This window comes from Sminthopsis crassicaudata, chromosome 2 (assembly GCF_048593235.1).
Source record: "Sminthopsis crassicaudata isolate SCR6 chromosome 2, ASM4859323v1, whole genome shotgun sequence".
NCBI classification, from domain to species: Eukaryota; Metazoa; Chordata; class Mammalia; order Dasyuromorphia; family Dasyuridae; genus Sminthopsis; species Sminthopsis crassicaudata.
In genome coordinates this window covers 263,643,711-263,661,382 of record NC_133618.1, presented here as the reverse complement: position 1 = coordinate 263,661,382, position 17,672 = coordinate 263,643,711, and the positions used below count along the sequence as shown (strand labels likewise).

Genomic DNA, 17,672 nt, shown 5'->3' with positions numbered 1-17,672 from the left:
TGTAAGACTGCCCGCTTCTTCTCTTAACTTATACCCCGCTATATAGTTCATTGTTACTTTGGCCCCTGATATTTTTTCCTCTTTACCAAACTCCAACTTTAAATAAGTAAACTAGGGGAAAATAATGTAATTTCTGAAGTAATTCAATTAAAAGGCGGCTATTATTACTATTGCTCTCTTCCCATCTAAGTTATTACTTATTTTATACAGGGAAAAGAAAATGGTCTACAGAAGTCATAAAGTCAAGGCACCTATATATTAAGCAGGGATAGGGACTGAATCTGGGATTACGTAATTATAATCTCATATATTATTGCTGTGTACTATAAATATCTTGAAATATAATCTCCCAAGGAATTAAAAGAAAGGAACTGGACCTGTGATCTGGCTGGTATATGGAACTCCTAGGACAGGAAACTCCCAGGAGAGGAACCTCTGCAATTAATAGTCTTAGAGAATGACCTATATTACAAAAGGTTAAATGAGTAGTTCAGACTCAGATAGTCAGAATGGGTAAGAAACCAAGTACTTCTAATTTTGAAGTCATACAGTCTCTCTGATATAGCAATTTAAAAAATGGGGAAATGAAAAGGCTTGCTACAATATAATCGGATGTAAAAATTTAAACATTGTGCTTCTATTATGAAGATAAATCTTTATCTTCATTCCCAAAATAGAAATACAATAAAGGTCTGAAGGTTCTAAAAGCAATTCAATTCCTTTTTCAATCCCTCCCTTTTTGAATGTAGACTTAGATGAGCCTGGTAAAATCTGCCCAAGGTCACTGTCTGAGTTTCTTTAACTGTAAAATGGAGATGATAATACTACCTTACCTCCCAGAGCTGCGGTGAAGATCCAGTGAAATATTTGTAAAGCACTTATTTAGCTTAGTGCCTGACATCTAGCCGGTACTTAAATAAATATTGACTTCCTGCCTCCCTCTATTTTTTCTGCCTTTCCTTCCTTCCTCTCCTTTCACTAGCTATTTTCTCAATCCTTTCATCCAAAGATTGTACTATAGCTCCAACAATACATCCTTTTAATGATTCTTCTAGTGAAATAGAAAGCTAAGAAAAGCATTGAGTCAGTGATAAATCAGAGATTTATGCTTCTTTTCAGCCTTCTCATCTAATGCACTATGCTGTCCATGAAAAGCATGCAACTTAAACACAAGATATGAGAAACAATGTTTGTTAAAAGTATTAGTGTTATGCCATTTTAGTATATGGTCAGAGTTTTTTTTTTTTTTTTTTTAAACAATTTTTATCAAGTTCCCATTATACATCCAACATTTTACTGACATTATAGGAAATATAAAAGAAATGTCAGATACAATCCTTACCTGGAAGGATCCAAAAAGCTAGAGAAGAATAAATTAAAATATATTAATTATTGGTCCCCCAAAGAAACAATTTTAAAAGTAGCAGGGACTTTTGAAATCTATTTCAATCCCATTATTTTATATATGAAGAGATGGAGACCCAGAAAAGTTAAATTACTAATGTCACACAGTTAATTAATAATAAAGCTATAACCTTGGTTTCCTGATCCCAGTTAAGTGTTCATTATACATCCATTATACAGCATCTCAACAAGGGGATGGGCTTTCAATACTGGAGCTAAGCAAAAAGTAGAGTGGCAGAAATGCAGGTAGATCCAATGGAGCCTCCAAGATGTAAAATTAAGAAATTTGAGTTAGTAGAAAAATGCCAACCCAGGTTTCTTGATTCCCATTTGAGAGCCTCTTCTACCATACCATACTCCCTCTTCTGAAGTGAGGCATCAGAATAATAAATTCCAATGTTCAAAGTATTTCAGCCTCACTGACAGTGTCTCACCTGAAACAAATAATCTTCTCAGAAAAGCCACCTCAGGTCCCAATGACACTTCAAAGATTGTTGTAACAAGCAGAAAATGCAGACATGAACGAAGCTTGAAATTGGAATTGCTAAGAAGCAGCCTATGAGATGAGCAACCAGCTGTGTAGTGTACATGAGTAATGGAAGCACTTGTTATTCAGCAACCCACCTATTTTTGCAGGACCAGAGTTTGGCACAATGCAATGGTATCTGCCTGTGATGTAAGATGAAATCCTCCAAAGGGAGGAGACAAAGTGCTTCCTGGGACTATCCAATACTTAAGAAATTATTTTGTTCTTTGCATAGAAACAAAAATCATGGTTATAGTTCGCAATTATATAATGCCTTCAGGCTTATATAGTTCTTGCTTTCCATAACAATTCTGAATTAGGATTCTATGCTCCAAATCAGGATTCATAGCTCAAAACTAGAAGAGAGCTCAAAGTTGTCCAATGCAACTGCTTGATTTTAGAGAATAATACACTGGAAACCAGAGGGATGCCTCCTCTAATATAACAAAGGTGACAGTAGCAGAGTCTGAAAGCAAATCTAGTCCCTGACTACAGATTCCATGCTTTCCATAGAAGCCCAATGACTTTTTTTGAAGCATGCCTCTTGGCTTCTATTTAATGACCTAAAGTGATAACTGGCATACAAGACATAAAATGCAAATAGAGAAGTTTGGAAGACTTAACATCTTCCAATGCAACTGGTTTTTTATACTTCTGTTTTGTTTGGCGCATGGAAATTGATCAAAAGTTCAATTAAACTAACAATGTTATACCATGAGTCTTTATGGTTTCACTGTGTCACAGTGGTGATATCATCAATTTCTATCTGGGCATACAAATGATTCTTGGATTGTAAATCATTCTTCTCTTTTTCCCTTGCTACATTTCCCAGAAAGTAATAGATTATCTGCTTAATGCTGGTAGTAACATAAGATTTTGCAAATCAGCCAAATTATTTTTAAACCCCAACACCTTCGGTTCCAACTCAATTTCTGTTCATTTTAGTTTCATCAGCAAAGAATAAGTCTGAAAAAGTGGGCCCAAGGGGTACATTGTATGGATACAATTATTTTGTGGTGCCCTGATGCTTTCAGCTTTATTTCCACAAAAAGATTAAGAAAGTCCACAGTTTTTCCTAATGGCGACACATAATTTTGTTCCACTAGGGACAACAAAATACAGCATAAGTCCACATCCAGCTTTGAGTTCATTTTCAGATTCCTTTAAGCCTAATCAAGCTATTATAAACCTGAATGCATTTAACAATGAATAGAAACACCAGAGACTCTAATATAGAGCTTTGCCTGTGCCAAGGGCTCTGGTCCTGATTTAACAGAATACAGGGAAAAGCTTACTTGATAAAGTAACTACTTACAACCAGTTCTCTTTTCCCCCATTCCTTCCCCTGGTCACATTAGTGGTTAGAAACTGATAAAGCCATTTGGCATCTCCATGACATTACTCAAAGCCACAATTGCCTTAATCTGTAACTGCTTCTCATGAGACAGATGAGGGGTATGTATTGTTTTCCACTTTTCACAAAAGGAGAAGCAGGGCATACCTGACAAATGCATTGCCTCCTGCACGATAGGGAACTCAAATGTGGACCTAAGTTAAGTGGTTTATTCAAATCACCTTCCAGGGCACTTGGAAAATTTGGGAAATTCAACATGATTTATACTTGATATGAGTGGGTTTTCCAATAAAGTAGGAGATAATAAAGATGTGAAAATAATGAAAGGAAAACTAGAGAAAGGAAAAGATAATGTGAAGGAAAAAAAGCAGGGATTAAAAGTAACTGATATTAAAAAGGGAAAGAGGACAGGAATACAATGATTCTAAACTATATACAAGCACTTCTATGCTGAAGTTACTCTATGATGAATACATTCATGAGCTTGGGAGCCTATGAAAGATCATTTACTTTAGTTCCTTTATTTTTCAGATCAGAATGTTCAAGCTTAGAAAAGTGAAATTATTTTTCCAAGGTCATATAAATACATTTGAGTAGCCAGGGCAAGCCAGGAATCTGCACTGAATAAACAACCCAATGCACTTGGGACGAGTTTATAAATTCTCTGGCTCTAGGCTTTCCCCTTAGTGAAAGATGGAGTCCATGTCTCTTTACTCCAGGTTCCATAATCTTCACTATCCCAAGCTGCCTTTCCATTTTAAGGCTATGGGAAAGCAGTGTTACTAAATGAGACCTTGGTGACCTAAAAAGAACTCATGAAATTTGCTTGAGTACCTAACTTTGCACAGGAACATAAAACATTTATTAAGCACCTATATATAAGGTAACAGGATATAATGAAAACAAGTTTATTTACACAACATTTTATGGCTTGTAAAGAACATATTAACAATTCTGTGAAGGAGTTACAATTATTATTGTTACTTCCAATTTACATAACAGTAAAATGAAGCACAGAAAAATTACAATGAAGTGCTTATAGCTGCACCACTTCATAAGTATTAAAGGCAGAACCCAAATTCTTGGTTTATCTACCTCCAAGTTCAATGTTCTACCAATCATCTCATGCTATCTTTTGCTATAAGGCACTGAAGGAAAGGCTATTTAAAAAAAAAAAAAAAAAAAAAAAAAAAAAGGAATTGGGTCCAAAGAGTTTAAGCTAGATAAAAGGTCTTCAACTGGAATAGAGAAAGGGAATAAGGTCTGGACCCATTATTTCATTGATAAGCACAGAAATGAAGGCAAACTGAAATGTCCTATTTCACAAAAGGAGAAAAACTTATCGATTGTTCACATATCTCAAAGCGCTTATATCTGCATTGTATTTTTCCTTCAACAGTTTTGGAATTGTCAAGTTTATTATGTAGAAATTATCAAATGATCTCTCAGGTGCTAGGAACAAACAATGAAGAATGAGTTGTTATTTTTCCAAGGATAACATATCTTGACTATAAGTTAGAATCAGGTCAAAGTGTAAAAATGAGCCCAAAGATCTCAAATTTGAAGTATGGGTCATAAAACATGGGAGATATTTGGCTCAATTTGTTGGTCGGGGGAGGAGGGAGAGCAAGGGAGTGAGGGCCCTAAGGCAAAATAAAGGACTTAAAAACCAAACAAAATTCGCTACTACATAAGAATTTTTTAATCTTAAATCATAAGTTATTCAATATAATAAGTAAACTTGGAGATTGGGAGAAAGCTTACACTGCAATTTTGGAGAACCATTCATCTTCTTGGCCTTGGTTTCTTTATATGGCAAAAATGGAGCCAAAAATACTTGCCATGTAATAACTGTAGAAAAGTCCATAAAAGGATTTGAGAATACTTTTAGTTTATTTAAATATTAGTCCTTGGACCTAAAACGATTCAGTTTACTAGTATTAGTCTAGAAGTGAAAATGTCATCACAAATGCATCTTATTACACATGAAACAGGGGAGATAGTCTCACTGCTTTGTTTATATCTCAATAAATATTTAATGATAATGAATTAAATTTTAACATTTTAAAATTGTTTACTAGCTTCACCCAGTTATTTATTTTATTTTATTTTATTTTTTTGCTGACAGAAACAAAGAATAGAGTGATAGAATTGGAATAGCTCATTTAGTCTATCCCTTTCATTCATTCAACTTATGGAAGTTGAGAATAGTGGAGTTACTGCTCAATTTTTCTCTTCCTAGGCTTTAGAATCTCCATTACTTGTACCTTACGGACAGAAACCCACTTTTTTCTTTTAGCAAGAATCATATTTTCCCTTATTCCAAAAAGATAGTCAATTCAGATAAACAAAATATTCATATTAATGTCTACTCCTTAAATTATGAAAAACACTTTATTAAAGAACTCAATGACACAGATAACAAGAAATATTAGAACACAATAGTATAAAAAACAAAATATAGGAAGACATATAGAGAACATGTAAAATACCTGTTATTTAAAAATAACTGATCTGGGAACGAGATCAAGGAGAGAGAATTTAAGATACACTGGACTCAATGAAAAACATTAAAAAGTCTAGATGCTATAGCTCAAAAAAAAAAAAAAAAATCACATGCTGAGATCTATTAGAACCAAAGAGTAAAGTGAAAAATAAAAACACATGCAACAGCCTGCTATAATAATTAGCTTATTTTAAACCTAGGGGAATTATAGTGGGGACAGATACTTGGCACAGTGCATAGAACTCTTGCCCCAGAGTCAAGAGGGCCTGCGGTAAAAATCTGACCTCAGAAGTGCTAGTTGTGTGACCCTGGGCAAGTAACTTAATCCCAAATGGCTTCAAAAAAATGAAATAAATATAAACACACACATACACACATATAAGTAGCCCCTCATGTCTCTATGATTCCCTCCTCTGCAGTTTTAAGCAATCTATTTGAGATGAAAAGTGGTTAGATCAATCATAATTGCTTTTAAGTCCCAGTTAAGAATATCATTAACATTAATATCATCCTAGTCAATCCCTGACCTTTTTGTGGTTGAGGCAAAAAGTCAGGTCCCTGGAAGGATATGTTTGAATTTTAAAACAGTATGTTATATTAGCATTTCCATGGGTAGAAAGGCACCAAGGAGAATGTTCCTAAAAGTGAAGAGCTCTTCTCTGGAGTTACTTTAGTATTTAAATATTCAGGGACACTGATTAGGTCAATTTCACAAACAAACTAAGATTCCAGAAAGGGAAGGAAGATACTGGGTAGCTCAAAAGTTTTTCTTTTCTTTTCAGTTAGGATATGTTATTTTTGTCAATGTAAGGAACTCCTGTGAGCACCCACCACCAAAGGACAACTCATCTATATAGCAATCAATTTCTTGGAGAATTTTGCCAGGGCATTGAGCAACCAAGAGACTTGCTTAGCATCATATAGCTAATAACTATGAAAGACAGAATTTAATTCATATCTTCCTTATTCAAAGGTCAGCATGCCTTTTGCTCTATCATATTTTGAAACAGAAAGGATTTTTTAAAATTGCATTAAAGAGACCAGATACAATATGAAAATCTTGTAGAAGGTATAGAAAATTTCCTTCATAGAAGGAACAAAATTCTCAATAGGTAGAAGTGGAAAGCTTAAGAAGACTTGATTTGGAGGAGGCAGCATAGTTCTTTGAACATTTGAAGATCTGTCATATAGAAATGAGATTAAAGCTACCCTCTTAGGTCCTTCAGGGCAGCAAATGGTAGAGGCTGAAAAAAAAAAAGGGGGGGGGGCAAATTTAGATTTTACATTATGAGAAGGGAAAGAAAATTATTTCCTAACAATTAAGCTCCACTTAAGGAGGGAACTCAGCGCAAAAGTATTATCTCCTCCCCCCAATTAGATTCTAAGCTTCTGGAGGACAGGAACTGTCTTTCTTTTTCTATATTTATATCCCTAGAACTCAAGGGATACACATGCCACATATAATGGGCACTTAATAAATGTTTATTGACTACTAACTTATTGACAATTAGACTTGTGCCAAAGTATAATGAACTGCCCCAGGGGATTGGAGGAAAGAGTGTTCCCTTTTTGGGAGATCTTCAAGTAGAGGATAGGTGATTACTAGTCATTTATGTCACGGGGAGATTCCTTTGAGGTATAGACTTTATGGGTCAGCTAGGTAGCATAATGATTAGAGTGCTAGACCATGTATTAGAAAGACTCATCTTTATGAATTAAAATCTTATTAGCTGTGTGACCCTATGCAAGCCACTTAACCCTGTTTGCCTCAGTTTTCTCATCTGTAAAATGAGCTAGAGAAGGAAATGCCAAGAAAACCCAAAATGAATTCACATAGTCAGACATGACTGAAAATGCCTGAAATGCAATGGAATTTTATCACATGATTCTTAAATTTTCTTTTACCTCTAAAATCGTGTCATTTTCTGAATCAAAGATTTTAATTATGGTGGAATAAAATTTTGAAGTTGTTGACAGCTCATAGTCCTTCATCCAAGTTTACCTTAGCACCTATTTAGCAAAAATAGTTACTAAAAATATCAGGTAATTCCTTGCTCCTGAAGAGTTTCATCTTAATTTAGCCCTTTTCTATTACCTTCCTTGATGGTGGAAAAGATCTGTGACTTCCATTAAACAAGATAATGTCCTAAGTCTTTTCTCTGAAATCTCACTATGCCCAATGAATGTGTCTTGAAAAACTGATTCAAGCATTTGGGTTTTTTGGTTTGGGTTACACTTTCTAGTATGTACACTGGATGTTAAAATTGCTAATTGCAATCTTGGTTAAAGTGCCGTGAAAATTCCCTCAGGAGTTAGTGAGTTTACCATTACTATACAATTTCAAGTAGAGACTCTATGACTTTTTCTAGAGAACCCAAGAAGAGTGTGATGGGTTAGTCAAAATCAAAAGCCCCTAACTGGTAGAGAGCTATGACTTAAGCTTAAGACCTCGGACTCTACTACACTCTCTCTCTCTCTGTGTGTGTGTGTGTGTGTGTGTGTGTGTATCCTCTCTGTCAAAATAATTTCTACATTTCAGATAATGTGACTGATGTCTAGTTTCTTTTAGGCCCTGAGCCAATGAGCTTATGATGATTACTATAGCCATATAGACACCCCTTCAAAAGAAGTCATTGTAATGCAGTGGAAAGAATTATTGAATTGAGAATCAAGAAATAAGGTTCTTTATGACCCTAGCCCCATCATTAACTAGCAATGTCATCTTGGATAAAATCACTTCTTTTTGAGCCTTAACTTTCCTCCTCTGTGGAATGAAGTGATTATATCTATGACACTCAAAGTCCTTGTTAGTTCTAACATTTTATGAATACATGGATGAAGCACAGATTCCTTATTTACAATTAGAGATCATTAAAGTATATCATACATGGTAAATCCTCAAGTATCCTTTGGCTTGATTTACTGATTTGGGAGGATTACTTTTTAAATCTCATTTTTTTTCTGCATCTTGATTTCTCTTTTGCTAGACTTTATATTATATTGATTTTATTGTTTTATTTACTGACTCTTTCCAAACTTTTGACTGTTTCCTCTCCTCCCATCCTCATAAGAGTACATTTATAATCTTACCTTTATTGGTGTAACCTCTTAACTTATGAAACATTCTTTGGTGGTGCTCTTTCCAAGAATTATTCATTTATTTTGTTCCTGTGTCCCTTTCTATTTCCATAGAGGCTATCCTGAACTCTATTTTCTTATCCATGATCCACATGCTAACATATTCTTTATTCTAAATCCCTTATAAAAGGTAGGGTCTCTGGAATACAAAATATTGAATTTTTGAATTTTGAATTCAAAATATTTGAATATTGAATTGGAATACAAAAATTGAGTTTTCTCCTTTATTCCATTCTAATGTTATTGTACTTGTAGAACCCTTTCTTGCTTTCTTTTGTTTCCTTGTTTTGTAAAGGGGCTTCTATGAATCTTTTCTTTTTTTCCCCACCCCCAACAAACATCAGTGAATGGAGAAAGGGAACTTGGTGTGAGATGTTACTCTAAGTCCTGTATGATGAGGTCCAGGACTATTTGTTGTCCTTACTACAATTCACTCCAAGGCCCATATATTCTACTTTTATATTACTGTCTCCTCTACCTATCTCAGGTATTGGCCAATGACAGAAGTTCATTTAGACTACTCTCCTAAGGTGCAGCTTTTTTTCTTTTCCACCAGGACACCATACAAATTTTCTCCTGCACAGATCCTAGTCCAAGGCAGTCTTAGGTTCCTCAAGCTGGCTGGGAGGTATGGTGGGAAAGAAGTGGTGGAAGCTGGCTGAGACCCTTCTACTGAGCACATCTATTTCTAGGTCCCTTCCTTCCTTCCTGGCTAATGCTGTACTGTCAACTCTCTCTCCTCATAAGACCAGATTAATGTATTCTATCATTATAAGGGTATAAACAGTTTAGAGTGAGCCAATGACATGAAGATCATAAAGAGATATCATTTAGGTTTAAGGGGTATTCCACATATGGGGTAAACTGGTGATGTGGTGAGGGTTTAAGTCTTTTCACTTTCCGAAGGCTTTTACATTTGGGTGGTATTTGTGCTTTCCCATCTAATTTATGGATCCTCGATTATTATATATTTGGAACATTTTTTATTGTTGTAGTTTTGAGGTTAGTCAAGGAATTTAGGCTTATTTCAACTACTTTACTATCCTGTTGGCTACCTCTCTATTGTTTAAAAAAAAAAAAAAAAAAAAAAAAAAAAGTTCATGTTTATACCATATTTCCCCCTAAATTTGTTTTTCCGTGGAAGTATTTTTAGAAATTATTTTTCCTAATTACTACTATTGTACATTGTAACATTGGGAAAGGGGAGCCAATTGATTAATTATACCAATAAATTAGCTAATTAGCAAACAAACAAAATTGAAGTCAAATCTTGATCTAAATGTGCTGAACTTGCTTCTACCTATTACATATTATTCCTATGACTTTGAAAAAGTTACTTAACATCTCTAGGCTTCATTTTTCTCACCCATAAAATCAGGGGTATTGGAATAGATGACATCTAAGTCATTTCACAAACATTGATCTATGGGTTCTAATAGGAATATCACTATTTGCTAATGGTGTCATTTAAACAAACAACAACAACAAAAAGGTATGTTCTATTATCAAGTAACAAGAAAAGGAGGAAGCTAGTCATTTTCTTTCTAACAGCAACTTTACCTTATCAAAAGATTTATATGCAGGAAATCCAGCTTCAAATGTATCACAAAATCTTTAGAATGTTAGTTCAACTCATTCAAGTAGCAAATATAATTTCTGAAGTTAAAAACATCTGAATGATGATTTCATTCATTGAGCCAATAATCTTTATTTTTACTTTGGCCTCAGAAGGCAAACTACATAATTCTCTGAAGACTTCATTCTGTAAAAAAAAAAAGGTTTACTTTTCATATAAAAAGCAAAACATACAATTAAAGGAATCTGGTCATTTGGACTATATGAAGTCCAAGGGCTGACAAATATCTAGTTATATACTGATATATATCTTACTTAATAGAACTTTAATAAATGCTTATTGCCTGACTCACGAGATGGGAATCAGACCTCCAGTTTTCTAACTCCAAATGTGAATGAAAAGAAATCAAAAAAAGGAGCTACAACTCTAAACACTTTGGTAAGAATGAAAGCTAATGCATCAACTATGTAACAAGGACTAATCTCTGATATTAAAAGTGGTTAAACAGTGATATAGATAAGAAAGACTATATTATAGAAGAATAATTATCTGATTTATAATATCCTATTTCTCATGATTTGGATTTTCATTCGTTTTTTGTTCTTTGTTCCTGTTGTTGTTTTATTAGGCAATTGGGATTAAATTATTTACCCAGGGTCACACAACCAATAAGTATCAAGTATATGAAGTTGGATTTGAACTCAGGTCCTCCTGACGTTAGGGCCAGTATTCTATCTACTGGCCATCTAGCTGCCCCATCATGATCTGGATGAAAGATGGCTTCAACAGTTAATAACTGCTAATATTTAGACTTTGAGGTTTGCAATACACTTCATATATATTATCCAATTTGATCCTAACACCCACCTTGTGAAATAGGTACTGCCTTTATTCCCATTTTACAAATGAAGAGATTGAGGCTCAGAGAAGTGAAGTGAATTTCTCAAAATCTAATTACTTTTTGAGGAAGGTTTTAAACCCAGATCTTGCTGACTTCAAGTCCTTCACTCATTCCAGGAACTCCATATTGCCACTGGTCACTGCTCACAGCAGACAGTCAACTAGGGTTCCAGTATATACAGTGCATTTGTACTTAGGCTCCTTCCAGTCTTTGAATTTAAATCAGCCGAAGTGATGATTTCCCCTCTGTGTTTCCTCTGCTTTATGTCAAAAGTACACTTTTTTATTATTATTTTTTTTAACCAAAATGAAAATTTCAGAGAATTCATTAATTCATACTTTGAGGCTCTGGTACCTATATCCAGGATACAACATTGGTTAATTCAGTTTAAATTAAATTTTTCTGATGTTGTAATAGAGTGAACATCCCAGGTATACAATCTTTATTAAAGTTTATAGGGAAACTGATTTCTGAAAAATAGTGGCTTTTAAATTAGGAGACTGAGAACTATACAAGTGAATTTATTTGGCTTTTCACAAGAAAGTATCAGAAGGTAAAAAGGTTTTTATTATGGCTGGTATTTTTTAAACGTACCCTAGAACTTCAATAATATTTGAACTCTCCACATTAGATCTGTCAATTTACTACACATACAAACTTAAATGTTATACCAGCAATTTTCTATCCTCATTTAACCAGAAAATTTCCAAATTCAAACTACTTTAAAGAATTGCAAAGAAATCTTGGCATCTATAGAATCCTTTGTCTCCAAACCAGACAAAGCCCTTTCTATAGTAAGTATCCTCTATCTTTAAAACAACCCCAGGAAAAAAATGGGACAAACAGCACAACTTTTATTGTAAAGACTATAAGATCAAGACAACATGAAAGTAATTGCCCAGAAAATCCATTACAAAATAAAGGTCTTTGGTGAGGGTCCACAGTTTGTATTTGTAATTCCCTAATGTAGTTTCTTGAAATTTCCAAAAGAAAAGTTGACACATGCTAAGATAAGTAACATAGGCTCCTAGGTCAAATATATTTCCATTTAGAAATCCTAGTTCCAGACCATAAAGTGAGTAATTCTATGAAGAGTCAGTGGTGTTGCAGGAGGAAGGAATATTGAGATCACAAATATTTACTTGGAAGAATATTTAGAGGATATCTTCTCTAATTCTCATTTTAGAAATGAAGAACTGAGGTTCCCAGAAGTTAAGTGCCATGTTCAAGGTCATATAGATGGGTAAAAAGTTGGCAAAGGCAGCATTATAAGCCAGGTTCTTCAATTCCAAATCCAGCAGTTGTTTTACTTCATTGGAATCACCAAGCATTTCATGATAGCACAATTTATGCAGGTAAAACATAAATCACAAATAAATTTTGTCCAAGACATTATGGTGGGGTTTTGTTTGCCCTTTTAAATTTAAAACAAATTCCACTGAATTAGAATAATTAAATTTAACCAGCAAGCCAGATATTTTAGAACAGAAACTCCCACAGACAACTATTTCAATATAATTGATTTCCTTTGTAAGATTATTATGTTATGCACCTAAAATTGTTTTTCTGAGAAGGGAGTCCATAAATTGTGAGAAAGTTGGATACATAACATTAAAAAGATTAATAATTCCGATTCTAAAGTAATTTTAAAACAAAATCAAGGTATTAATAACTACTTACTTTCTTACTGTGTTTGCTATGTCGTCTATCATTACTTAAGGGTGATATCATATGCAGACCCTAATCAAAATGTATGATTTCTTGAATCTTAACCTGGTATCAAAATCTACCCAGAGTTTCTATACTTCTTTAAGACTTCATATTATTTTGATATTGAGGTCCCTTTAACTATTCTCTCATCTTCCATTTATGCCTTCAGCTTAAGGATTCCCTTGAATATAATCTCAACTGGTTTTGAAATAATTCTCTAACCTTTTCAGCTCAACTTAGCCTTCTTGAATTTTTGTGCCTTTGCCTTTATTGGGCATTGGTAGTGTTCTTTCTTTTCCCATCTGTTATTTGACTTCTTCAGCTAAATTGTATGTGTGTGTGCAAGAGAGAGAAAGAGAAAGAGAAAGAGAAAGAGATTGATTTGAAATCTACATGTATATATATTATCTAATAGTGTGCTGCTACAAGTAACATTTAAAATATAAATTACTTCAGTTAAAGAAATAGTATATCCTTATGTAGATTACTATAGAAAATATACAATAGGAAATTAAAAGTAAAATTGTAATGTTTCATCATAAGTTACAATAAAATTGAAAAAAAAAATTCTTCAATTGTCTTCATATAATACAGAAGGTAATATGGAGGTAAAGGAAGAGATCAGGGCACCTGGGTCCAAGTCTCACCTCTACTACAAATCTATTTAATCACATAATCTTTTATGGTCTCATTTTCCTCACCCTGAAAATAAGAAGATGGGACTAGATGACATTTGAGGTTGATGAATCAATTTAGGTAGTTACTAAGCCACTAGGGTCAGCAACTTGCAAAGAACTTGACTTTATATGCATTATTTTTTAAAGTAAGACTAACAACTCACTTTTCTATGCTTCAGTTGTTTTTCCTCTAAGTAGCTAACACTTGGGGCAGGGTATTGGAAATACTGATGAAAATAAAACATTTCTTGACCTCAAAGGGTTTATATCCTACTGGTAGAATAAACATGTATATGGTAAGTAAGTGTTAAATTGAGAAAACACAGGACCATTAATTGAGAGCTTGAAGATCATTTAATCTAAATCCTCAAATTTACAAATGAGGAAAGTGAGGTTTTAAAAGGTTGCTTTAAAAGGATGAAACTACCCTTCATCAATTTAAGTGTAACCTCCTTTAAATGGTCTTTCTAAATTCTTCATAGTTGTTAGTGACCCAAACCCCCCAAATAATTTTATTTTAATATATATGTGTATTGCTTTTCACTTCTCTTCCATCATTCTATATAAGTTTCTTGAGAGAAAGAATGATTTTCTTTTTGTCTTGGTACCACCAGTGTCTATCACAATGCTGGATATACTGTAACAGGTAGCTATGCAGTGAATTGAATTGCCCAGAGACACACCAACCAGTAACAGATCTAAATTTTGAACATGTCTTCTGACTCCTAATCTAGTTGCCTCTCACTAATAACAGGAGGGTAAAAGTTTAGGGATGGTTAGAAAAGGCTACATGAAGGAAATAATACCTGAACTGAATCTTAAAGGCAGCTTATAGATCCTGAAGGTAGAGATAAAGAAAGAATATATATAGTCTAGGCATAAGGGACCGAGTCTATTAAAATTAAAATGGAAAGCTCAGAGAATATCTAAGAGTACAATATAGTTGTGATAACATGAAAGTAGAGTAATACGAAAGAGAATTGGAAAGGTAGCAAAAATCAGACTGGAAGACTAACAGTTTGAAGAATTTGCATTTTGTCCTAGAAATATTAGTATTTTATCCTAACATTCTAGTATTTTTTTAATGTAGTAACAATGGGGAGCTGAAGATTTTTTCAATGAAAATGATAAGACTTCTACCTTATGAAGATTATTTTGATAGACATATGAAGGACAGATTAGCAAGGAAGAAAGCCTAAGGATCTAAATCAAGAGGGTCTAAATCAAGATGGTGTCTATTTGAGCAGAAGAGAGAGCATACAAAACATTGTGAAGATAAGAGTCACATCAATAACATTGGGCAAGGCATTAACTACAGAATAAATGTGGTGATGGAGTGAAGAGAGTCATAGATAATTTTATAGTAATAGAATCAGGCTACTAGAAGAATTAAGGTATCCCAAAAGAAAATAGGGAAGTTTGGAAAAAAAGCTTTGAGGAAAAATGTGTTCTATTTTAGACAAATTGAGGTTAAAATGCTTATAACACCTTAGTCACATTGACAGATAATGAGTAGTCAAGGCAGTTCTTCTTAGATCCTTCCCCATTTATCTGTGTGGGACAGAAGTCTAGCAGTATATCAAAAGATGTGGACCTCCTTTTTGTGGATAATAGACTCATATAATATTAGAACTAAAATGGCCTTTAATTAAGAGCAAGTACTTCACAGGAGGATCTGAGTTCAAATCCAACCTCAGACACTTAACATTTCCTAGCTATGCGACCCTGGGCAAGTCACTTAACCCCAATTGCCTCCAAAAAAAAAAAAGAAAAAAAAAAGCAAATACTTCATTTTATAAATGAAGAGAGGTAAATTGATTTATTCAAGGTCATTAAGTTGATTGATAACTGATCTATAACAAGATCTACTGCCAAACTAATGATCTTTCAAATATATTACATTGTATGGAAAGAGAGAAGGGAAGATAAAAAAGGAAAGGAAATCATTCTATATAACTCAATGTCAAAAGATCTTTTTAGCCTTAATTATTATTGTTCACTTTCCTGCATTTCAAAACCATAGCCAATCAAGTCAACTTTTCATTTCCTAAATATAACTTACTTTTCCAATTCTTTGCTCTATATGTCTATAAAGATGATATTTGTACATTGTTGGATTTAAGGCATTTCTCTTAAAAGCTTTACCAAATTAGAACCTAGGTGGAAATAATTCTTATACGGTGATACTTTAATGGCATGTGCATCCTAAATTAGTTTCCATTTAAATAACAATAATCTTTCATTGATTTTCACATTTCTCTTCCAACTCTTTTGAAGGATTTTCCTGAAAAACAAGGATTAAATGTTTGCTGGGTATTTTCAAAACCTGTATTATCAGAGAAAGCTGTCATTTTAAAGGTTTCATCTAAGGGTAAAATTTACTTCAATGTTTGAGAGAAACAGATCAGTTTCCTATAACCAGTAGGACTAAAGAAGTGTACCTGAAGGTTTTCAATTTCTTCTTTGTGTTCCCGCTTCAAGTGTAAAATTGCAGCTTGGTACTCTGTAAAATTACAAAAGAAGTCATTACAAAAGGAACATGAAATTATTCACAAAATTCATGTGAACATTCATCTAAGGATAGATGCCCTCCCCTAGGTCAACTGAGGAGACTGTCTTGCTTTGAATTCCAAAAGACCAGAAATTTCAAAAAAGGGGGCTTATATGAATTGAATTCAAAACATAAAACATGTGACATAGGATATGCAAGTACACCATTTGTAGACCTTGAGATTACGAGGAGATCTAAACAGTGATTAGGTAGGCAGGGTAGGGCTAAAAAATATGGATGAGTATTTCATATAAATATTGGGTTGAATGTTTGACATGAGGGAGGAGATGACAACCAGTTAACACCCCACAGAGAACAAATATGAACATGCTTAAAAAAAAAAAAAAAAAAAAAAAGCAGACAGTTGCAGGAAACATGGGTTGTTGAGTTTTTGTTTTGTTTTTAGCATGTAAGAACAGAGATATCAAACTTTCAGAAATCTTCTCTTGATAGAAAAACCTAAGCATGCTCTTCAGACTAGACTTTAATTTGTATAAACTGAGCTGAAAGTAAAAGCAATTGATCATTTTGACTATAGGCTAAAGAAGACAAAAATGGAGAAAGTGACAGAAAAATTTTCCTTTTAATTGTCTAATTTTAGTTCAAGTTTAATAGTGTTCCAATCCCAAGTACATACAGGTTTGGGAACCCCATCAATGTTACATGAAGTCAAGACAAATTCACAAAGTGGGATCTAAATACATGCTTATTGATCTACTAATATAAATTTTTGTTCTAAAATGAAACTGAACACCATAAAATCATAGTCCTGTGAGAACTAGAATGGGAAAAGATGAGACCTCCATTATATGAACTCTCAAGTCTCATGACAAGGAATGATACAACCAACCCTCATGCCAATGCTACAGAGATATGATTTGGTGAGTGTGACGAGTGAGAAAAGGAAATGATTTAGGCTTTGACCAAAAAGTCAGTTGAAAATGGGTTATTTAGGGGCAGCTAAAAATCAGGAGGACCTGAGTTCAAATCTATCTTCAGACACAACACTTTATTAGCTTTATGACTCTGGCATATCACTTAACCCCAATTGCCTTGCCAAAAATAAAAAATAAAATAAAATATATTTTTTAAATGGCTTATTTAGTCAATAGGGTATCAGAAATCAGAAGGAATATATTAAGGTCCTATTCTAACAATGTATGTCATGATCAATATCTTTCAACCTGACATCTGTTGATTGTTTTGTATAATTACTAAGCATGTTCACATATTGTCTAATCTTCACTGACAGTAAGAACACTAGATTTGAAGTTAAAGAATTTGGACTCAAATCTAAGATCACTTTACTAAGTTTGTAAGTTTAGAGTT

General features: G+C 33.7%; 1 protein-coding gene across 3 annotated transcripts in view; it reads right to left on the bottom strand.

Annotated features, from left to right (window-relative positions):
- The window catches only part of FMN1 (formin 1), a 513,415-nt gene that overhangs the window by 238,370 nt on the left and 257,373 nt on the right, over positions 1-17,672 (bottom strand). For all 3 annotated transcript variants that reach the window (XM_074289191.1, XM_074289190.1, XM_074289192.1), the window contains one exon: positions 16,234-16,295. In XM_074289191.1, the coding sequence (XP_074145292.1) occupies positions 16,234-16,295 (62 nt within the window). The remainder of the gene's footprint in view (positions 1-16,233; positions 16,296-17,672) is intronic.